The following is a 24,926-nucleotide window of genomic DNA, read 5'->3' as shown; positions in this document are numbered from 1 at the left end:
CACAACAGCACTTTCCCTCTCTACCCACAAACCTACCCCTCCCCACTCTCTTTCAGATCCACCATAGTGCCTGGTGACAATGGAAATGGCTGTAGAGCACAGTAGGAATCACAGTAACATAACATAATATAACATAACTACAAACGGAGGAGAGGGTGTTGGGTGGAACAGACTGTACTCTTGGTGGTTTTACAAAGCCCAGGTGGACTGTTGGGCCACTGCATATGGTGGAAGGATCCTTGAAACATACATAGCTGCCAACTAGCTCTCTATCATTTGTCAAGTCAATCTCAATACAAAAGTGATGGATAGATGGTTTTGGATTAATCATAACTGTGGCAATGCTATGGGCAGCCTTTCATATTTAGTCAGGGCTTTAAGTGGGCCAGGGCTAGCTGGGCAGAGTCCTGGCAGTCTCTGAAAATTGTGGCTGTGAGCGGGCCCTGCCAGGGCTTGTCCCCTGGTATGCCCAGCCATCAGCCCTCTAGAATCCAAGGCCATTTTTCTAAAGCCTGAAGCTCTTGCGTATGAGCATAACTTAGAAAAAGGCCTTGGCTTCTAGCAGCCTCGCCTTTTCTTCCTGAATTGTGGCGCCGACCCCCACCAAGCACCTCTAACTAAAGATGGCTGGTGGGGTTGATGATCGATGCAAAGGGGTACCTGGCAGGGAGTCGGCTCTGTAATTAACAGAGGCAACACTTACCTGACCTGAATACCACCCGTTAGACCATGCCCCTTTCTAGCTATGCACCATAAAAAAAGCCCTAGCTCGATTTTGCATACGTACAAAGCACCATATTCAGTCCATGGGAACCATCTCAAAAAGGGTAAGCAAATCTGTCTTGTTTCTGCCGCCAATGGTAGCAGTACAGCCTGCACTGTTGATGATACCCATTGAGGCTAAAACATGTCTAGGGTTGATTGTGGTCTCTGGCAGAAGATAAACAACCTACCATTATGGGGCTTCTTTGTGGTATTACACGGGAGTGCAAATTCGGAACAAGACCATATGCTGGCAGAGTTGGATAATGAAAGAGATTTTAAGGGTGAGTGATGTTTGGAATGATGGATAAATTATTTCTTCTGGCACTTTGAGGAGGAACTTTGGCTAAGGGAAAAGGGAACAAAGGCGTCATGTAGAGTTAGAAGGCCTGCTCACGCAGAGACAGGGGATGTTACATAGTCCAATGAGAGATAGGCCAACGATTTGCAGAATCTTTTATTCCTCACCGCATATGGTCTCAACCTTTTTGAGACTGATGCCTATGGAGGACTTGTGTATTGCTTCATGGGAGAAATTACGGCAAGCATCAATAAAAGAACTAGGTAAAGATATTACTACAAAAGAGTGGAATAGTTTGACAAGAGTGGGTACTAATTCAAAGATGGACTTGAGCCAGAGGCATATTCGTCCGAGGATTTTGTGCCGCTTATATTGGACCCCGGTACGGATGGCTGATTTGTGTATGGCAGCTAAGGAGTCTTGCTGGGGTTGCGGTCAGAGAGGGGGTACCTTACTGCACATGTTGTGGGATTGTCCGTGGGAGGTGAACGTTTGAGGGGAAGTCTTGTATAGGCTGGACATAATTTTGGGAGTAGTATTTCCAAGAACTACTTATTCTGTAATTCTACTTTCAAATATGGGGAGATGTCAGATAGCTTGTGATCATGGTAGTTGGATAAATAGAGTATTGTTGGTGGCTGCCAAACAAATTCTGAGGGTCTGGAAGACAAGGAAAAAGCCTAAACTAGAGGGATGGTTGTCTGATCTGCAGACTCTATCCAAATATGAGAAGTTAATACTACAAAAACAGAGACGGTAGAGTGAGTATTTGGAAGTATGGGGACCCTTTGATCAAATGTATAATTGAGGCTAAGCTAATAAAAGTATTGAAGTTGGATGGATTGGGGTGAAAGCGTGGTTAGAAAGATGTGAACCGATAGGAAGGTAAATGTGAATTGGTGGTGTCATATTGTCTAATTACGTAGTGTGTGTATTGTCTGGTTTGCTGTTTTTTTATGCATACATAGTGATTCTGTTATGGGTTATTTATAGTTGATATTTTTGTAAAATACTTCAGGGGTCAAGTTTTAAATTTCTTTACATTATTGTTGAATAGGAACTGTAACTGATTAATTGAAGTTTAACTCATATTTGTTTCTTTACTAATCGAAGTCTGTAAACTTGAAATGACAATTAAAGAGTTTAAAACAATTTTAAAAAACAACCTAAATTTTGGGCCCGCACCACTTGGGTTGCATATGTTTTTTACGATTCTGTAATGTTAAAGTAGGTGAAAGGTGATGGAGTAGCAGACTGCTTAGAGGAATTTCCAGTGGTTATGATTCTTTCAAGTCTTTTCCATTCACTTTGTCATGCGTGACATGTGTCCCCACAAGCAGCACTTTGCATGCCAGGACTTGTAGGTCCACGCCTATAACGAGAGAAACAAAACTACAGGTATCATAAAGCAAAGTGATGCCGCCTGAACACTCAGGATGTGTTGTGCCACATTGGACACGCTGCCATAGGGCCAGTTGCATCTATGCAGGCGGCGTAGATGGCGGCGGTATCATTGCGCTGGTCACAGAGAAAAGGAAGCCTGCCCAAATTATGGGTAACAGAAACTAACTCATTGCCAAAAAATTACAGACTCTGTTTTCTTATTTGATATTGAGAGTATTTTGTTTGTTTTTACCTTCCATTGGAAACATGACGGTGTTGGCAGAAGAAAGCTGAGTTTCAAATGTTATGCCGAAAAATAGCACCACAGAGATGATGACAGACAGCGCTGAAGTACCGGTCCACTGGGAGAATTCCATGGCGGCCTGCAGGAAGCAAGTGGGGAAAAGAACCGTGAAAAAACAGTCTTCTCTGCTTTCTTCCACCTAAAATGTAAAGTTGCCCTTTTAGTTTGGCTATTAGGCCAAAAATATTGCACTCGGGTACAGGTATATTGCACTGGGGTACAGATGTATTGCACTATGGTACAGATAGGGAGAAATGGCACATGAGGGATACAACACTTCCAGGTGTTTTTTTAAATTTGCTCACCCATTGACTGCCCAGGGCCATGTTAATCTTCATGGCTAATGTCACCTTGTTCCTGCCCCTGCTGCCCAAAATACCTCCTCGTGGGAGCTCTTTGGGCTCACTTTAATCAATTCTTACCATCAAACAGTGCACTTGAAGTGACTGCCAGTGTTTTTTCAAAAGTCTTCTGAGAGTTGACGACTTAATTGGAGCAGTAAACGCGTTACTTGTGTAATAAATATGTCTTAACCAGGTGTGCTTTCAACCACTCTAATTATAAGCACTATGCATGTCCTTCACTGAAGTTATGTTATGTTATTTTGCATTTGTATAGCGCCTTATGTATCATTGGTAGAATCTCAAAGTGCTGAAAGGTTGCATGCCCTCGGGAACCGCAGTTCAAGTCAGTTGAGAGAGAGAGAGTCGTAAAGTGCGTGGGCGCACCAGGTATGTGTGCAGCTGGTGTGGTTGTTGCATGATAGCTGCTTCTTAGCGGTAGGTGTGGTGCTGAGGAGATCAGTTGAATGTGTTCAGTCTGGAGGGTGGACATCCAGACTGAGCTCTGGCTGCGTTAGGCCTGAGGAGACGCCTAAACTAGCCGGTATGTGCTAGCTAGCTGTGTTTCATTAGGATGATGGGTAGTTTGATGAGTCATGTTAGTATGAGAACAGCTTTACCGAATGTGTCATAGTACTGCTGTGTTCTAGTTGAATGGTGGTGTACAGGAGAGAGTAAGCGTAGTAGTGTGATATTGTGGTAATCCGTAAAGTGCATGTGGCCAGGCACACTCAATGATGTTGGGAATACCATCTTAATTCAACTCTAATACAGTGATGCTATTAGGGCATATTTCTAAGTTCAACTTTAACAAAGTGACGCTCTTGCAGCACACTCAATGATGTTGGGAATACCGTCTAGATTCGACATTAGCACAGTGACGCTATTAGGGCACACTTTCTAAGTTCAACTTTAAACAGTGACGCTATTAGGGCACACTTTCTAAGTTCAACTTTAACCCACTGATGCCAATGGTGCACACTTTGTAGATTCAACATTAAAACACAGTGACGCTATTAGGGCGTACTTTCTAGATTCAACATTAACACAGTGACGCTGTTAGGGCACATTTTCTAAGTTCAATTTTAACACAGTGACGCTATTAGGGCACACTTTCTAAGTTCAACTTGAACACAGCGATGCTATTCGGGCACACTCAGTGATGTTGGGAATACCCTCTAAATTCAACATTAACACTGTGACGCTATTAGGGCACACTTTTTAGATTCAACTTTAACACAGTGACGCTATTAGGGCATACTTTCTAGATTCAATTTTAACACAGTGACGCTATTAGGGCACACTTTCTAAGTTCAACTTTAAACAGTGACGCTATTAGGGCATACTTTCTAGATTCAATTTAACACAGTGACGCTATTAGGGCAAACTTTCTAAGTTCAACTTTAACACAGTGACACTATTAGGGCACACTTTCTAAGTTCAACTTTAACACAGTGACGCTAATAGGGTACACTTTCTAGTTTCAACTTTAACACAACAATGGTATTAAGGCACACTCATTGATGTTGGGAATACCCTCTAAATTCAACATTAACACAGGGACATTATTAGGGCACACTTTCTAGATTCACCTTTAACACAGTGATGGTATTAAGGCACACTCAATGATGTTGGCAAGACCCTCTAAATTCAACATTAACACAGTGACGCTATTAGGGCACATGCTATTTATCACAATTGAGTCTAAATGTGGTATGCGCTATCATTCACAATTCCAACTCAGAGTGGGACATGCTATCATTCACAATGCACCTACATGAGGGGTACGCTACCAGTCATAATTCTATCTAGGAGAGGCACATGTTATCATTCGCAGTTCCACCTAGGTGTTGCACATGCTATTTTTCACAATTCCATCTAAGTGTGATGCATGATATTATTCATAATTCAAGCTAAGAGTGGGACATGCTAACATTGTTACACCCGTCTCAATGTGAGGCTGGCTAATTTTCACTATTGTCTCTGGGAGTGGCACTAGTTAGTAATGCAGGTATGTTAGAATGTTATGCAGGACAACATTTACAGCCCAGCCTTGAATTAGGTGGGTGCTCGGATCTCTCTAGATGTGCATGTTGTAATTCTTTGGCAGTTTATGTTATGGGCAGATAAGGTAGAGTGGCAGGGGCTTTCTGGAGTAGAGTAATTGCTCTACACCCCACCCATGCCACACTTACAGTTTTGTTGATGCCTGTCCGCTGCTGGCTTCACTGGCTTCCCCTGCAGACACCTGCAGACACTTTGTGGAGCCTCTACTGTAGGAGCCACCCTTTGCCTTGGCCCTTTAGCCGAAGGGGCTGCCATGCAGAGGGCTGCCTTAGGTGTCCGGTTTTGACGCTTAGGCTCGCCAATCACGGTACGGTGGCCGGGGAGGGAGGCGGGATTGACAGGGAACCAGGAAGGCAAGCGGTGGGGAGAGGATGGCAACAGGGAGCTACACAGGGCATTGGGGCATACATTTACTGTAAGGATGGGGTCCGGTGGGACGGAGTTACTGCACACTCACCTCGGATCTCTACGGAAATGAGGGGGCAGCTGCCGAGCAGAGGGCTGCCCAGGGAGGGTCAGGTATAACCAGATGAGCTCGCCAATCAGAGGCCTTGGGGGTTGCAGCACTCACCTGCTTCAGGATGCAAATGGAAGCAGGGAGGCTACCGCGCGGTGCAAGGTCTGAGAGCAGGGACATGGATAGCCAATGGGGAGCAGTGGGCGGGATGGGAGGCGGGAGCTGGGTGGACTAGGAAGGAGTTGAGGAGACTGAGGGGAACAGGGCCTGGTGGCCTGGAAAATAACATTCACCTGGGGCACGGATGCGAAAAAGGAGGCCTGGGGGACACGCAGCACTAAAGCCAAGCACGAAGGGGCAGACTGGCCAATGGGATGGTGGGTTGAGCTCGGGAGGCGGGCTAGGTAAGAACCAGGAAGCGTGGAGCGAAGGGATGCGGGCGGGCAGGGGAAGGGGCAGCTTTCCAAAAATGTACACTAAAATGGGGGCACAGGGGAAGCACACTCACCTGGGGCACGGATGCGAAAAAGGAGGCCTGGGGGACACGCAGCACTAAAGCCAAGCACGAAAAGGCAGACTGGCCAATGGGATCGCGGGGTGGGCTCGGGAGGCGGGCTAGGTAAGAACCAGGAAACGGGGAACGAGGGGGTGCGGGCGGGCAGGGGAAGGGGCAGCTTTCCACAAATGTACACTAAAATGGGGGCACAGGGGAAGCACACTCACCTGGGGCACGGATGCGAAAAAGGAGGCCTGGGGGACACGCAGCACTAAAGCCAAGCACAAAGGGGCAGACTGGCCAATGGGATCGCGGGGCGGGCTCAGGAGGCGGGCTGAAGTCTTGTTATAAGCAAGCATTGGCCAAGCAAACAGTTTTGGCTTGAATATAAGTATTAGGCATTTGCCAGGCACTGCTATTAGATGCCAAAGTGCGCAAACCATTTTGCACCTGCTACCATCAATGGCCAATTAATACTACTACTACGGGAGTGCCTGGCGAGGGCCTTTGCCATGCCTAAACAAAAGTCCAATCAGTTGGCATTGCCAGTGCTTGTTTTCTTCAATGGTCATACTTGGGGAAATAATTCCAACCCTGAAGCAGCCGGGGGTGCTGCAGTTCAATGCTGAGATGCATTGTAGATGATCGAATGTGGAAGAACAGAGAGAGTTGCGGGAAGCATCAGATAGATGATGCATTCATTTTAGAGTTCAGGATAAGAGCCAGCAGTGAAACAAACAGGCGGCGCAGGTCTCATTGTGATCCATTGCCGAGCTGAATGGAAAACCTGGACCGGAGTCAAGGTAAAACAGAACCCTAATGTGCGGATGCACTGGAACTGCTAGTGCCTGTAGCAGTGGTGCAGATTAAGGATATGGTACATTGTAGAGCTTAATGTATGCACCGGTACAATAAGATCAGAGGATGCAGGCCATGGCTGTAGTGCGGGAAGAGCAAAGCACGCTGCGTGCCAAGGCTTAGATGCAGTGTAGCAACAGCATGGGAGCTCCAGGAGAGCGCCGAGGGGTACATGAAGAGCAGCCTTGTGAATCCACTGTTGGGCTTTGCAGGCCAGGGCTCAGATGTGTTGTATGGAGCAATACTGGAATGACGGGGGATAGAGATGGTGGCGTCAACCCAAGTCGGAGATGCTGTGTAGAGATTGAAGGGATGTACCAGAGCTTGGACCGGGTGGGGAACTGTATGTCAAGACAGGAATCCATTGTAGAGCAGACTCGAGTGGTGTCGATTGTATGTGACATGAGGGAACAGGCCCAACTCCATTGCCTTAGGGCCCAATCCATCATTCTGACCACTGCTCAGTTCTGTTCTGATTCGTTCCTGGCCGCTATTGGGCATAACATTTTGCTTGTTTGATGCATAAAAACAGGCTATACATTTTTGCAGAACTGGAAATGAGTACATTATGTGATAGTTATTTTTCACATTCTGTATTGTTTCGAGGACTTTTACTGAATTTAACTGTATTTTCCTATGTTCCCTCCCTCCTTGAAGCGCTTTGAAACACATTGTGTATAGGTGCTATATAAATAAATAAACAATCAATCAATCAATCAATACACACAACCTGCATGTCTGTGCCAAACAATTACTGCAATCCTGTGCATTCTTCGCACATGCTCTGGGTCATGCTTTAGGCCTTGATGTTAGTACAACTCATTTGACAGGATCTCGAGTTTTAACATGCCAGGTGTGAAATAATCAATCCGTTTTGACTTTTAGGCTCACATCATATTGCATTCTGCTACTTGAAGGCCTTTATTAATAAACTGCCTAGGAATGTACAGGAATTCAAAAAGGCATGTGCTCATCAAGCTGGGGTTGGCAGAGCATGATTTGAGAGCTCACTTTCAGCATTTTTTTATGAAACAAAGAGTAAAAGAAGTCGTCGGCTGAGAAAGGTGGGCAGTTGTTTACCTCCACTACAAGCGTTAGAATTTTCGAACACGCAGCAGTTATTGTACAGGTAGATTCGTGTTTTTTTTCCTTCGTAAATTTATATTTATAAAGTGCAAAACTAGCTAATAAGCAATGGAGCACCATGAAAAAAGGTGTGGGAATACACAGTATGGATGCTGGGGAAAGCTGGGGTAGGGGCCTCCTCCCGTATCCCAATACTGACAACCCTCCCTAAGAAATTACAACAAGGGGTTCTTGAATATTCAGGATTTGGCTAGTCCAAGAATCTTGTTAATGTCTGCGGTATGGAGTATGGGGCGTTGACATGGGGAAAGGAGTGATCGACCGTAAAGGAGGAAGAAGTCGAAAGGGATAGTTCTAGGGAGATATAGGGAAACCTCAAAAGAGGGAGTATTGGGACGCGGGGGGACATCATGCGTAATGGTGATTGGAATACGGAAGGCAGGCCCTCCACTCGACCACATTTCTCCGCTCTGCTGCTTCCCAGAGAGTGTTAAGCTTTCTATATACATACTGGCATATAAGCTGTAAAGCATATCATCACTTTGGTAGATTGGCAGATCCATGTCCAAGTATGACACAGGCTATAACCAAAAAAAGTGATGGATGGAAGGTTTTGAATGAATCTGAACCGCTCCCACTGCTCTGGGCAACCTTCTGCATCACCACTGTTTTTTATGCCGCCTCCACCATTCCAAAAAGAGTCCAGCCATATACAAATCAGTCAGGTTGCTGCCACCAATGGTAGCAGCCCAGCTCGAACTACTAAGCCAGGTCCCGTCTGCATGGAAACACAAGCAACCCCAGACATGATTCAGTCTTGTTGGGCCTCATCAGTGATGTGCAGCTTGATTCCCTATGGCACAGCTAGCAAGGGACCCACATCTGGGAATACCCTCTCTCACACAGTGAGGCAAAGTATAACCAAAAAAAAAGATGGGTTCCACCAGGGACAACATATTCCAGTCCTGGTCTTTGATTTGACCTTCTTCTTACTTTTGTCAATTTTATGCGACTTGACTGATCCAACAGTACCAATCCCTGATCGCAACTAATGAATAAATCAAAGCTCAAGACTGGGTTCTGATGACTCAATTAACATAGTGTTAATTTTAGACAGTCTGTCTACTAGAAGAGCAGGGGAGCTGCCAGTCTATTTTGTAGGGAACAACCTATTTTGGGGGTCGAGTTCTCAGGGATAGTAGAAGAGGTTCATGGTCGTTGGTGAGTCATATATTGTATATTAATTCCTGGAACAGCTGGAGTCTAGGTTTGGTGATAGCTTTGTTGACTGTTTTGATTTATCAGCACTAGTACTGCAGGCAAGCTGCATGTCAGCTACAGAGGTAGATTTGTGGTAATGTGCGGGTCCGGTTACTGGAAGAGCAACTCTCAAAGGTCTCAGGTAGGTCGGCACAAGCTGCAGGTCTGGGGTTCTTTGGGCAGATCTGTGTTGGGACACACATTCTGGAACCGTGGAGCTATTGCTAGCCATGCGTGAAGCAGGTTACTTGCTTCCTGATCATGAGACAGCCTCTCACCTGAATAGTAGCTGAAAACATCACTGCTGTGCTGCAGGTCATCGAGAAGGCCTGGAGGTCGCAAATCCCCTCTGGCCCGGCATGGTCCATGAAGGCCCACATTGGTATGAAGAAGTTCACCAAAGAGTTGTAGATCCCGTAGGTAATGGACTTTAGGCAGATCCTGTAGTTGAAGAGGGATTCTGTCTGGCCGACCCGGTAGAGTTCCGGAAACGGCAGGCTTGTCTGGGCATCCACATCCTGCCAACCAGGACGAAACAGACAGGAGGCATTATAAAGTGCAAGAACATATAGTGATAAGGATAGCACGCTGGCATGCAGGTTTACCCATCCATGTCACTGTCAACTAAACCCATGCCATAAGGCTCCCCTTCAGCCAGTTCATTGTTTTCTAGGCAGCATAACTTTGGATCCTAGGACATGAATGCAGTTTAATTTTCATATTCAAGGCATTAACCATAAATTACAGCATGGGGAGAATTGTTGGGTAAAAGTACAGTGGCGGTTGGCGCTGCGCTTAATGGCATGGGGGCAACTATAATGTAGATCACCCACTTCACCACCTTTCCACCTGAGTGATTACAGCAAGATGCATTATTAAAGGAGCAGTGCAAATAAATGCTTGTGATTGGCCCAGCGTATGTTTGCACCCATACAACCTAAGTGTCAACAAGCTCCATGCCATTTAGGACAAGCTCCAACAGTGCTGGTTTAACAATGGGAAAGCGGAACTGAAGTCACATGATGCAGTGAAAAGATGCATGTCTGGATTAGTATCGCCTCAGCGGCATTGTGCATATTGACATGCCTGGGTTCACTACAATATTGACATTTCCCTCTCAGGCAAACACCCATCCCTTTATTTGACAATCCATGATCTCTGTTGCACAATGGGTACACTGCATGCGAGACAGAGAGCGGTAGAGAGAAGATGAGAGAGAGAGAGAGCGAAAGAGAGAGAGAAAGAGAGTGTGTGAGAGAGAGAGAGAGAGAGAGAGAGAGAGAGAGAAAGAGAAAGGGAACACAAGAGAGATACATAACACCACTTTCTTGGTGGAAATGGATACAATGTTGTTCGTGCGCAGGGAGGACACTTTTCTTACAGGTCTATGAGTTGTAGGTGGCTGCAAACATGTGTACTTTAAATTCCCTCTGGTGTAAGAGGATTCAATTTAACACTACAGCTAAGTCAATGCCTAGTCTGGGATACTGAATGGAAACCCTTATTGATATATCTTTATGTCCGGTTCATGCGTTCTGGATGACTACCCCTATATAACACCCCTCTCTTTGAATCCCCCTGACCCCACTGAGCCAAGAAGTAGTTCTGTTTTGCAAGTTAAAAGGTTTATTTGATAATTTAAACAATAGATATATATATCACACTTTATAATAATTTAATAATTGAATATCACACCTAATCTGAGCAGTAATCAATAATGGATAGTCTGGCACTAGCACACTTGTGAATAGGAACAGAAGAATAAGGTGGTAGAGAATGCTTTATATAAGTTCAGATGGATATAATGTTCAATGAAAATGCAATACAGAAAATACTCAATATGATTTCAACAAAACAATGTAATCACTTTTCTCTGGCAATCCCCTCCCCCCTTTATGCAATGCAAGGAAATGGAAGGTAAGCACACAGTTCTCAGAAATGCAATCAAATGTAATTCAGTTCACCCCAGCAAGCTTAGACTTACAGAAGTTTGAGACACAGGCCCAAAATGCTTTTTTATGTGCTGGCAATGAAGTGAAAAATATGCTAAAATGCTTTTAATTCCCTCTAGAGGTTCAGGTTGAGGATTAGTTGGTTTAAATTAGTTCAGGCTTACTTTAGCAATGTTCTAGGAATGATTGGCAGGTTGCAAACGACTTTCTAACAGTTCTAGCAAGAAGCTGCTGTTTTCACACGTGGAGGAATTTTCAAATCGCGGTAAAATTCGCGCATGCGTTTTTCGCGGTTGCGGCAGAAGTGTATTGAATAGGAATGAGGTTCTAGCTTCGTTGAAAAGCCAAGATTCCCAGCTTTCAGAGGAAAGTTTCTGCAAGTCTCTAAGACAAACGGTCACGGAGATATGAGCGATATGGTAAATGTCGTTTTTCAGATTTGAAATTTTTAAGTTCAAAGTGACAAGTGACAGCTAGCAACTAGAAATGACAGGTGACAGCTTTGCAAATGACAGGTGACAGTTAGGAGGCAGTTCTACTTAGATTAAAATAGCTTGGATTAGATTATTTTAACTAAGAGATTGGTTCTGAACAGTTCTGCTAGGTACTCACAATATATTTAGAAATAGAATGGGCCTCGCCACGGATCTGGTCAGGTTTTAGACTGGACTCTGGTCTGGTCTGGGTCTCTTCACAGTGATCTGGGTCAGCTCTCTGTTTCTGCTAACAGTGGTCTGGGTCAGCTCTGCTCTCTCTGGGTACAGCATTGCTTCTGGATCTTTCTGCACAGCTTTCTCTGGAGATTGATGGATTTGAAGTCTGGATCTCTGGATGTGGTATGGTCCGGCAGCATGCTCCGCAGCAAATGGAATTGAATGTCCCTATCTGTCCTGACTGTCTGCTTTTATGTGTTTTGAAAATGGGTGGAAAGGCTAGCTTCCTAGGCCCTACCCCTCTCCACTTGTCATTGGCCACTTCCTCCTCTTCCCCTTGATTGGGGGAATGAAATGAAGTGTCATCATGATGAGGTCTGTTTATGATACAGAGAACCCACCCCTGTCAACTTTACACACAATCTATATTTGCTCAAAAAACATATTTGCACAGGTACACATTTGTTTAAAATTACATGCACCCATCACATATCACAGGAGGTATACCCTGTCAAAATCTGCTCTTCCTGGGAGCTTGCATTCAGAAATGGCAACATTTGTACTTTTTAATCAGGTTACCAATATCAGATTCTTACTCAAATTTACCCAAATGTGTGCAAGGCATGCAGGCATTAATTGATGAAGTATCAGACTTTTCACATGCAGACATTTTAAGTAATACCCTCTTAACTGCTAGCTTGCCCCCAGATCATGCCACCGGTTCTAAAAACCTCTTAAAATGTGGGCAGAAAAATCACAAGAATTATGGTATCATTTAAATAATTATGACAAGTCCGTACTATGAGTTATTCATCTTTTTCTAAGACCATATTCTGGCTACAGGGGTGTGTCTTTTCAGGTCACATGGTACAGAAACCAGTCTTTCCACTTTCTTCAAGCTCAGCCTCTGTCTCCAGTTTCTGCCAAGAGGAAGCCATTTTTATTACCCCTGCAATAAACCATCTGCCTGGGCCCTGGAAGGCCCATTGTTCAAGAGGAAGCCATTTATGGCCACTTCCATAAACCCTCTGCCTGGGTCCTATGTTTAGTCTCTAGCAGTCCCTTGGTAATCCAATCAGAGAAGTGTCATATCCCTTTTGGTGGGAGCAGCAAAAGGCAGGTAGGCCTGGGAATACAGCTGTTGTGCAAGTCTCAACTCCTGTCGGGGGTAGCTGGTGGGCAGAATTCAGTTCCTTAAGCCAGGCCCCAGCTAATGTCACTTTTAGTTACCCAGTTTTCTGCATTCAAATAAAACTAACCATTTTACATATGCAGCTAGAATGCTGATTCTAAGTTTAAAACTATGACATTTAAACAATTGCAACCTATGTGACACTCAAAAGTAGGTTACTCATTTCTTTTAAACATTTAGATTTTTAGTGTCTTTCAGTCCAAATGTACTTAAACTGCTGAAATCCACAGCTCAGCCAGTCTTGTTATAAACCTTCAAGTCACTTGATATATATAACTTTACATTGTATCCACCTCTCAGTAAGTCTTTCTTTGGCCTGCTTTGGGTTCATTTATTCAGTTTTACACAAAAAAGAAAAAGTCTGGTGTTGTTTTAAACCGCCGGCTTTCTGATAGTGGTGAGTACTGGTAATGCACCCATTTTTGGGATTCAAGAAAATGAATTCCCCACAATTCTAGGTTGCTTTTGGCAATCAGCATTGCCATTCCCAATGGTTTCAGACTACTGTGTGGGTAGTCCAATGGTGGTTTTAGGCAGTGCCCTTCTGTGCCCATAACATCGGCAAAATGGGTGGCAGCCTATTCTTCATGCACTTCCCTGGGCATTTTCTGGGAATCTCTGGCCATCATGATGTTTTCCATGTCAGTACTGCACAGTTTTGAGGTAGGGCTTGGATGCGTGGATAAAAACATCCCACAAGCCCCCCTCTTGCGATGGCCATTCTGTTTCACTGATGGGACTCGCAAGACCTGGGATGTTTCCTCATCTTCTTCCAATAGATGGCACAGTTCAGCATCTTTTCCTCCATCCCGTCGGATCGATCGGTTCTCCTCGCCGGTCCTGATGGGAGTATTGGGCGGTACACTGGGCCCCTTGCGTCTCTGCTCTCGGTCTCCGGATCGTCCTCCTTGGCCCGTCTCCAGGTTTTCTTTCTACTAGGACGACAAAGGAAGAGCGGCAATACCTATTCATAGACATTTTTCCCCCACCATTGATATAGTGGGGTGGCATATAAATTTATAGTCAAAACATATGGACATGCACATTTCTTTATGCATTCAAAAACCAAAACACCCACATTGAGAAACTCAGAATTTGATAGGCGATATGTAGGATATTTTAAGTTAGAACTGAATTAATCTGAGACAGTACCCTCTAGGATTCCAGAGGATTCCTCCAGTTGTTGCAGAGTGTGCCTGGGATGGCAACACTTGAACTGGTTAATGTGGACCCACTTGTCTTCCCCCTCTGCCAAACCGCCTTTGGGGATGTGGATCTTGTAGGCCACAGGGGAGATTTTGTCTATAACCTCAAAGGGTCCCTTCCATGTAGGCAAAAATGTTCGCTGTTTGGCCTGGTTCCTTTGGAAATTGTATAGATAGACCCGGTCCCCCACCTGATATTCCTTCCTGGAAGTTTTCAGGTCATAGTGGGTCTTCATGCTATCAGCTGATCTTTCTAGATTCCGCTGAGCATAAGCAAAAGCATGTTGAAGGTGTTTCCTTAAATTCCCCACATACTCATGAGTTGTGGAGGCATTTATTAGTGTCTGCTCTTGGGTCCTGTAGAGCAAATGCTCCGGAAGCACCATCTTGCGCCCAGTCATCAACTCAAATGGTGACATTTTGGTTGCAGATGAAGGGGTAGATCTGATGGCCATTAGGACCAGAGGTAATCGGATATCCCAACTTGGCCCAGAATCTGCCACAAACTTCTTTAATATGCTCACAATGGTTCGGTTATATCTCTCTACTGCCCCAGAAGAAGCTGGCCGGAAAGCAATATGCAACTTCCTTTTAACCCCCAGTATCTCCCATATCTTTGTCATCACTTCACTGGTGAAGTGGCTACCTCTGTCCGACTCAATCCTTTGAGGTAGACCAAAACGGGAAAAGATGTGGTTAATCATCAAGGCAGCAGCAGTTTCTGCCTTGCAATTTGGGGCTGGGAGACATTCCACCCACTTGGTAAACAAGCATGTCACAGTCAACATGTACTTATTCCCCCTAGCAGAGCGAATCACGGGGCCTACAAAGTCGATTTGTAAATCTGACCATGGCAGTGTCATCCCCCTCTTTTGGAGAGGCGCTCGGTGCATGAGGGATGATGGCTGAAATTGTGCACACACGAGACAACCCTTCAAATATTGGTTGAGGTCCTGGCCCATGTGTGGCCAGTATGCAACCTCTCTTAAGATTTACAATGTTGTGTGAAACCCCCTATGACCGGCGGTGGCCGCATCATGGACGTGACTTAACATCAGGCTTCGGAATGAGGTAGGAACCATCCACTGATCGTGGCCAGCTTTGGATTTCCTTACCAACAAACCGTCTTGGATCCGGAACATTTTTGGACATTTCATCAACACCCTTAGGTCCTCTTTCCCAATGTAATCGGTATCCGTCAGGGGAAAGTTCTCAGGGTCCTCAAGGTGTTGGTAAAACTTACCAATAATTGGATCCCCCTTCTGAGCTGTAATCAAATCAGCATCAGGGGTCTCCTTACTCCATTGTACAATTGAAAGGTCGTTGTGAGCATTTGTCTAGGACCTAGTGATAGCAGAGACCTGGATTTCCCCCAACAGGGACTCAATCTCAATTAGATCCCCTTGGATGGCCCCGGTTTTGGCCAGCTGATCAGCTAAATCATTTCCAGTTTTGTCTGGTCCCTCTACTTTGGAATGACCCTTGATCTTCTTCCAATAGATGGTCATCTCATTCGAGGTGACCAGATCATCAATGTTTTGGATCAACTTCCCGTGTTTCAAGGGTTTGTTGTTAGCACATAACATGCCTCTGGTTTTCCAATTAACCAGGTGCTCCACGAACCCGTTCCGTACATAATCCGAATCTGTGATTATGACCAGTTCGTGGAGTTTATGTTGGACAGCAGTGAGGATGGCTTGATGCACAGCCATCAATTCTGCCACCTGACTACTTCGGGGACCAATTTTGTATCCAGCGGAGGGTTCTGGGGACTCATTCACCCATGCATTCCCTACGCCGGCCACCAGTTCTTTCTCCCCGTTGTTGTCAACATGGCACGAGCATCCATCCACATAGACAGTGGGCATTCCCTCACACTTGTCCTCTTCAAAGACTTTGTGTGGGGAATTCCGGACAGTGTTCTATGGGGGCGGGGAGAGGGTAATCCTGTTCGTCAATCACAGATCAGTATGTTTTAATCATTATGCCCTCTGTTTTCTTGATTCGATTTAGGCACTAATCCTTCAGCCGTCTACAACATTTCCAAACGCATACTTTCTACCCAGGAAACTGAGATCCTAGAAAAGGGTTTTTCATTCATTCCTATGAGAAATCCCACTCAGATGGACTTAGAAATAGAACTCAGAAATGTTTTCCGAAAAGTTCGTCTTAAAGATTATTTCGGTTCGAGTAATCCTGAGCCAACAGATGAGGAGAATACTCCATTCCATTTGAAGTCCACATTTACACCGACTTCGCAAATGGTTTCCCCTGAAACTGTCATTTTTGAACGGTCAGTACTCCGAGATTTCCATTCTATCTTCGCTTCTCCTAGTGCTGCCAAACACAATAGGTCGTACAATTTTTCTAAATGTGAATGGGAGTGCCTTCAAAATCTCAAAGGAGATCCCTCTGTTGTCATTAAGCAGGCTGATAAAGGGGGAGGGGTTGTGGTTTGTGATTCTACGTATTATGACTCCGAGGTGATGAGACAACTTAACAACACCTCCTTTTATTTGAAACTTAGAGGAGACCCGACAGATAGTATACGGGACGAGATCCTTGCCCTGGCTACACGGGCACGTGATATCAACATCTTGAGCCCCAAAGAATTTCAATATCTTACCATTAAAGGCACTAGAGCTCCGCTCTTTTATATCCTTCCGAAAATCCATAAGGATAGATTGAATCCACCAGGAAGATCTATAGTTTCTCTATGTGGCTCTATCTTAGAGCCTTTGGGCAAGTATCTCGATTTCTTTCTCAAACCTTTGGCTGCTGAAACTTCGACCTACCTGGCAGACACAACGGATGCCATTGTTCATTTAGAGGGCTTACCTTTCGATACTGCTATCAATCTATTCATCACTCTAGATGTGGAGTCTTTATATTCTAATATTCCACAGCTGGAATCGCTCCCCATAATAAAATTCTTTTTGGACATGAGAAGCGACCCTCAGCAGGTGCCTAGCGAATTCCTCATTGACCTTCTTGAAATTGCACTTACAAAGAACTATTTTCGGTTCAAGGAGGACTTCTTTTTACAAGTCAAAGGGACTGCCATGGGAGCCTCATTTGCTCCAAACTATGCTACACTTTTTATGTGGCCTTTTGAGAAGGTCTCCATCTTTGATGAATCTAATCCTTACCTTCAATCTATTATCTTCTATCGTAGATACATAGATGATATTATAATAATTTGGGACAGAACTTCGGGTAACCATGAAACTTTTCTCACATGGATGAATTCGCTGAATGACCATCTTCGCTTCACCATGACTTCTGACAATATGTCAATACCCTTCCTGGACCCTTTATTGAAGGCTAAAGCTGGGGCTATTGTAGTGGACTTATACCGCAAACCCACGGATAGAAACATCATCCTTCACTTTGAAAGTTTCCACCCCCAATCCCTTAGAGTCAGCATTCCCTATGGCCAATTTTTACGGGCTAGGCGCAATTGTACTGACAAAAAAGATTTTGCCAAACAGGCCGACATCATTGAAGATCGACTCATGAAACGCGGTTATCCACATCATGTATTGCGTCAATCTCGTAAGAGGGCGCGACATCAGCATCGAGAGATTCTTTTGACCAAGAACCCTCGCGAGAAATCTAACCAGTCGAGAATGGTTTGTGCAATGACCTATAACACTCACCATTCGGCCATTTAGAAAGCAATTAACAAGCATTGGCATCTTTTACAGTTGAACCATTCCGATCTGGCCCTTCCCATGTTTGCGTTCAGAAAAGGTAAAAACCTTAAGAGTTGGCTTTCTAAGGCCGATAGGTCCTTGCCTCTGTCGGGTCCTAAAACTATTACTGAGATGTGGGGGATGAACAAAGTCCATGGCCATTTTCCATGTGGCTATTGTTGCCATTGCGGGTCAACCACAGCCACTACAACTGTGAACATCAACAACAGGGTATGGAACCTCAGGGACCATACAACATGTAATTCGAAGAACGTCATATATGCGATTACATGCCCCTGCGACAAGACCTACATAGGCAAGACATCGAGACCTGTGAAACTCAGAATTTCTGAACACAAGTCCAAGATTCGTACGGGCAACCTCACATCTCCCCTTGCACTCCATTTCGTAGAACACCAGCATGATTGCAATGATCTACGTTGGTGGGCGCTAGAACAAATAAGAGGTTTTGACTCTAATACCTCTGCTAATAGACTATCCACTCGAGAAAACTGGTGGATTTACAACACCCAAAGTCATATAGTGGGCCTGAATTCACAGGAAGAGTGGGCTGCCATCACCCACATATCTGTACAAACCTAGAAGACTCACTTTGGGAGCCTAGATTATTTGACTTTCGTTCAGAAGAATTGCTGTTTCTGCCTATAGCACTGAGTTTCTAATTTTGGTTGTATTATAATCCTACTGTGCTATGTTTTCATATACATTTCATAGTCCCTTCTTGAATTCACATGAAAAGTGGACTGCCACCACCCATATATTTGTACAAACCTAGAAGAACTGTTTTGGTAGTTCAGATTATTTGCGTTTATTTATTTAGAAGATTTGTCGTTTCAGCCTAAAGCATTAAGCTTTTAACTTTGTTTGCATTATATATGTATTGTGTTACATTTTTGTACACATTTCATAGCTTTTTCTTTCAGCCTGCAGGTGCTTTTCAGTTTTTTCTTCTTATTTTTAGAATTCTAGTGCCTTCTCTTATTATTTGGCGCTTTCATTATTTGAGATTACTGTCGTATTGCCCATTGGGTTCACACTTTATTTCATTGCATTCATTCATTTTATTTAACTTTTGCAACCTAGTTTGTGAGCTTCGAGCGAGCAGCGCAGTTGCCTCGGTCCATTTTGTTTATTTTGCAACTTGGGCTGTGATTTAAGACTCTGCAACACCAGACACGGCTTGCTCATTAAAGCCAGCTGGAAACTGTTTGAGCTCGGCACTGGTGTGCCTTGTGGCCCCTCCTCCCCCTCCCCTCCCTTCATTTGGCTATTTAAAGCCGTTCCATCTATGTTCTGTGGGAGAGCTATTGAGGATTCAACGAAGGCGGGTTGGTTCGCGCACAGACTGACGGTGAGTTGGGATGCTGGGCCAGTTATTTGAACATCTAGAAATCGTCTTTGAGCAGCCATTTGTTGCGAACCAGGACACAATTGGGGGGCCTTTTTGGAGTGCTAATTTATGCGCCCAATTAATATATTAGGCTTCCAGTGCGGCTGCAGCAGCCAGTAGCACTGATGTTCTGCTGGCAGCTATGTCTGCCATTAATCAGCAGGGTACACACCGATCTCGGCTATATGCTGAGAATGATGCTAATTTCCTGCATGTTCACTCTAGCTGCCAAATATGTATTATATTGGTCGCAACTCTTTAGCATCTGCTACTGTAGCGGCTATATTGTCTTTATTATTAATTTTAGCACTGCCTTTATTAGTTTCCTTAGCATTGAAGCAATCTGTTTAACATCATGGGGCGAGCGATGTATTCCATGTTGGAGGACTATTTGTCTCGTAACCCTCTATATTGACTGCTCACACAGCCTCTTTATCTATCTAATTATTTATGTTATCACAGCTATCTGCGCACGAACCATAACGCGGTGAACAATACTAGACTCCAGCAGGACAGACCTTTTCAGATGCCTTATTGTGACTGGTCGACCTTGACACAATTGTGCGATTGAACTCCTATGCTTGTGATTTGTTCCCAATTTAGGTGAGCTCTAATGTTTGGTTTTGCGTTTACCTTTTTTTATTGTCACACTAGGAAGGACTGCCGTATGGCGTGCACCCTTGGTTGTTGGTTTTTTGGAGTGGATATCAGCTACTGATGATCCCTCCTGTATTATAATATGTTCCTGTCTCTCCTTTTTGTTTTTCTGCAGTTCTACTTGACTGAGAACTTGCCCTACAGGTCCATACACATTTCCCAGGATGTACATTCGGGAACAAGTGGCCAGTTTCAAAGTTGAGATATTGGTAAATTTGATAATTTAATTATTTAACCATGTTTTCTCCCATTATTTAGTAAGGAGGTGTTTTTCCGGACAGTGTTCTATGGGGGCGGGGAGGGGGTAATCCTGTTCGTCAATCACAGATCAGTATGTTTTAATCATTATGCCCTCTGTTTTCTTGATTCGATTTAGTTTTGCAGGTCGATACATAATGTATCCTCGGTGTTGTTTTGTTTATGCATTTACTGTTTTTTATTTGTTTTTCCCTCTTTTTTGTTTGGTTCTTTTAGGCAAAATTATGGATTCAGTTTGCATAATTCTGTATTCCTGTGTGTATTATTGCCTTATTGCTACATTAAAACCTTTAAGTGGCAAATATTCCAACGGGAGTGCGCCGTCCTGAAGAAGATGGGCATCAACCGTGAAACAGCCTAGATGCTCCGCACCATCGAAACTACTTCCTGTGTATATGTCAGACCTAGTGTATATAGTAGGTCATGACAGTACAGTAGTCGACGTATGGCACCCCTTTTTCTAATTAGGAACTACTATTGCCTTGTCCATATATTTTTGGGGTTTTCTCTACATTGTTAAATGCGGCCATAGCCTCTGACCACCAGCCGGGTGACCCTCTTCAGCCGACTTGAGGTTCAGACAGCTTGGCAACATGAAGTTAATACTGACTGAATTTTCAGTCTGGTTTTATATTGGCACTTTGTTTCACTATGCACTTTATCCTACAACAATATTTTGCTATTTAGAGATGAACTCGTAACAAAATTTAATATGTATGTTTTAAGCAAATGGAATTTAAATAAAATATTCATGTTTTTCAATTATTGTTTGGTTTATATGGCCTGATCTGTGATTCCGAATCCCGGGGGCCCCCTCTCTCCCCAACCCATTGCCGGTCACCACTTTAACTTGAATTTTGTTTCCGCTGACACACTCTCTGTTCACTGAATTAAGGTATGCCTCCATGTTGTCCTTGATTTGTAGACTTTCGTCCTCGAGACAGTTTTCTCTGGCACAATCATGCAAGTCAGCCAGACCTTGCGCGAGGGGACTCTTCTTGTTTTGGCCATATCTGACCTCCACAGGAAAGCCTTGCATTGACAGAATCCAGGAAGTAATTCGGGAATTACTCACATTTCCGGCCCGGATTCTATCACTTTGGAGATATTGCAGAGGCTGGTGTGGAGTCTCCACTATGATGTGTTCCCCCTGGATAAACGGGCAGTAATTCTTCAATGCCCACACCGTTGCCAGGAGTGCCTTCTCACAATCGTTGAATTTTTCCTCCACAGAGGATAAAGTTTTGCTCGCATAGGAGATTACTTTATTGACCTTGTCATGCTTTTGGTATAATACTGCCGTCAAGCACGTATTAGAGAACCCCGTCTCCAGGAAGAACTCCTTGTTTCTGACAGGGTAAGCTAGGCAAGGCGCTTGTGAGAGGCTTCTCTTGAGTTGTTTTACCGCCTCGGCTTGTTCTGGACCCCATTCCCACTTGACCCCCCCCTTCAGGAGATGAATCAGGGGTCTGGTGATTTCTGCGTAGCCCTCAATGAACTTTCTGCTGTAATTAGTCAGTCCAAGGAGGCTCCTTAGTTCCCGCAGAGTTGTGGGGTCTTTCAGTTTCTGAAGTGCTTCCACTTTCTTTTCCTGGGGACAGAGACCCTGAGGAGTAATCTCATGCCCCAAGAAATTAACACGGGTTCTACACCACTGTGCTTTCTGAAAGGAAAGTTTTGCTCCGGCGGCCCTCAACTGCGTCAGAACATAACGGATCTCCGCTATGTGTTCCTCCACAGATGAACTTTTGATGAGGACATCATCTACATAAGCCAGGTTACCCCTCGCACCCAGGTCGGGCATGGCCTTATGTAGGAAAATATTGAACTCATTACCGGAGTTAAGGTATCCGAAGGGAGTCCTGGTCCATGTATACTGCTGGCCCCCAAAGGTAAAAGCCAGCTTGTATTGGTCCTCCCTACTGACCGGCACGGTCCAGTATCCATTGGTCAGGTCTATTGCAGTGAATACCTGTGACCCCTGGATCTGGGCCAGCCCTTGGTCAATGTAGGGCAGAGGGCATCGGGAAGTATGGACCCACCCGTTTGTTGAGCTACCTGAGGTCGGCGCAGAGTCACCACTGGCCGTTTGGCTTCAATATTCCCAGCACCGGATTATTGAAGGTGCTGTGGACTGGACGGATTATTCCCCGGGACTCAAGGTTCTTAATTATTTCAGTAAGGGACTCCATTGATGCGAGAGGCAAGCGATATTGCTTCACAAACACTGGAGTCATGCCAGGGTCCGTGGGGATTGTTGTTGTGTGGATGTCAGTGCGACCACAGTCATATGAGTCTACCGCAAAGAGATCTTGGAAATCCAAGAAAACTTGTTTCAACTTTTGCTTTTGTTCCAGAGTCACACAGGCATCAGCTAGGTTGACTCTCTCTTCCACCATCTGCCTGAAGCCTGGAAAGACTTCTGGTTTGGCTATTTCAGCGGCCTCCTCCAGCTGGGTGGAGAAGTCCCTGGTCAGAGTGCTGATTTGGACTGGAAGCTTCAGGTGGGAAAGGCAGCCCTCATGGACTTGGAAAATCACCTCATCCCTCCTGAAGTCACAAGTCACATCTTCCTTACCATAAGGGCAAGAAGTGTACACCAGGAAGTTCCCCCCATGCCGGGTAAAAATCCTGTCTGGTGTTGTATTGTCCTCACTGTCACTGTCAAAACAGTCCTTGGGGATTGGTCCTAACAGTTCATTACCTAAATCGATGGAAAAATGTCAGTCATCAACCGCCATTCCAATAATGGTGCCTGCGGCTAGAGTAATACTCTTTAAGTCGCTGTTATCCACCTCTATTAGAATGGTGTCATGTTCTATGTTGACTAATGGAGTTGGGTTTACCCCCAACCCTTGCTGTTGGAGAGAAGCGTTTAGATGTATGTAAGCATCAGGGTTTTGCAAATATTGTCCTCTTTTAACTTTCACTTCCAGGGAGAATTGTCGGGTCCTTTCTGGGATGGTGACTTCCTCTTTGATCTGAATTTCAACTGCATAAGGTAGCAATTGAGCTGAGCGAAATGCTTTTTCTGGATCATCAAAGCCCATGGGATTATCCGCTAATCGGGACCAAGCTTTGAAGTTTATTAGGTCCAAACTAATGGCAAAGCGATTGAGAATGTCACTGCCTAAGTAAAAGGCGGCAGGGACGTCTCGCACGACCCAACAATTGTGGACAATGCTCTTTTTGCCAATGGAGATTTTGAGCATACACCTGCTTGGCAGGAGATGTTTGTAATTAGGTGCTTCCAGGTCCATTTCCCATTTGTCTATCAGTTTGAAGGTGGGTATGGCTGGATCTTTTGGGAGTTGGCGAAACATGGCTTCGCTGATGAAGCTCTTACCATTGTTCACGCACACTCGAGCGAGAACAGAGTCCTTCCCCTCATTTAACAGAACAGGGATGAACAACTGCTCTCCAATTTGCTGAATATCAGCCAGGCTCTGAGCTGATTTCACATCTTTGTGGACTATAGGAGTGGGAGTTTCTGATTGTGGATTAGTATAGAATTTCAGAGTGTTTCCTTCCAGCGTGGAATACCACTTTAAACTGGAAGGGAGGTTGATTTTCAGAAATAGAGAGGACCCCCCATCACCAGTCTGTTGTCCTACTGCTATTACTGTCACGTCTGGAATTTGGCTATTCTGGAAGTGAAATTCTACTTGGTCAGATTTTTGTTCAACCATGTGGCAGGTGCCGTTTAAACTAACATGGTTGACACTCTGTTTTAATTTTATTGGTCGGCTAGTCTGGGTCCAGAGGACCTTGTTTACGCAATCTATTAGGGGTGACAACCTTCTCAGGTGGTCATTCCCTAGTAAACAAGGGGTGCCCTCTGGAGTCACCACTATGACCGGGTGTTTCAACTTGTGTCGCCCAATTTTAATGTCCAAATCTGCCGTCCCCTCGACGGGAATTTCCTTCTCGTCAAAGTTCTGGAGTTGTCCAGGAAGTGAGGTGAGAGGAATTTGGTAATTCCCTCCCCTTCCTGCATTCAGTTCATCAAAGGCACTTCTGGACAGAAGGGTAGCTTGAGATCCCGTGTCCACCAGTGCCAAAATCGTACCCTGTACTTGTACCGGGGCATAGTATCTTCCCTCCTTCTCCTCAAGAGGGCACAGATAATGCACATTTTTGGACAACTGGTGGGCTAACTTTCTGGTTTTGGACATTGCTAGAGAAGAGATTTGGGCAGAATTCTGTGGAGAGCCTTGGGAATCTGAAAGAAAAAATTGGCAACTGGAGATCAGAGCCATTGTGGGTTCCCCTGGCTCCGGTTCCGGGCCGCCCCCCCCTTTTTGGAGGCAGTCACCAGGATGGGTTTGAACCAGGGGATTTTCTTGCTGTTGGTTCTGGGATGAGATGGTGGGCGGCGGTAGCTCAGTCTCCACATCTCCCCAGTCTGGATTTGCATCCCTAGGGACCGATTTTTCTTTGGGAGGAGTTCCCCCCTCTCTGAAGGAGAAGATCCTTTTCCCAGGATCCTCTGAGGATCCCTCTCCCTCAAATTGGAAGATCTGTACCTCCTCCTCAAACTGAGTCTGTTTGGGTCTTTTGTTTCTCCTACCCCCCCTCTGCTCCTTAG

The 24,926-nt window shown here is 44.9% G+C and overlaps 1 protein-coding gene across 1 annotated transcript in view; it reads right to left on the bottom strand.

The window, feature by feature from the left end:
* The window catches only part of LOC138575495 (phospholipid-transporting ATPase IC-like), a 106,400-nt gene that overhangs the window by 45,537 nt on the left and 35,937 nt on the right, over positions 1-24,926 (bottom strand). The window contains exons 2-3 of the mRNA XM_069649488.1: positions 9,594-9,833; positions 2,700-2,829 (exon numbers count right to left, since the gene is read on the bottom strand). Coding sequence (XP_069505589.1) covers positions 2,700-2,829; positions 9,594-9,695 — 232 coding nt within the window. The 5' untranslated portion in view covers positions 9,696-9,833. The remainder of the gene's footprint in view (positions 1-2,699; positions 2,830-9,593; positions 9,834-24,926) is intronic.

The sequence above is a fragment of the Ambystoma mexicanum genome, chromosome 1p, assembly GCF_040938575.1.
Source record: "Ambystoma mexicanum isolate Mex_15411 chromosome 1p, UKY_AmexF1_1, whole genome shotgun sequence".
NCBI classification, from domain to species: Eukaryota; Metazoa; Chordata; class Amphibia; order Caudata; family Ambystomatidae; genus Ambystoma; species Ambystoma mexicanum.
This window is presented reverse-complemented; position numbering and strand designations above follow the sequence as displayed.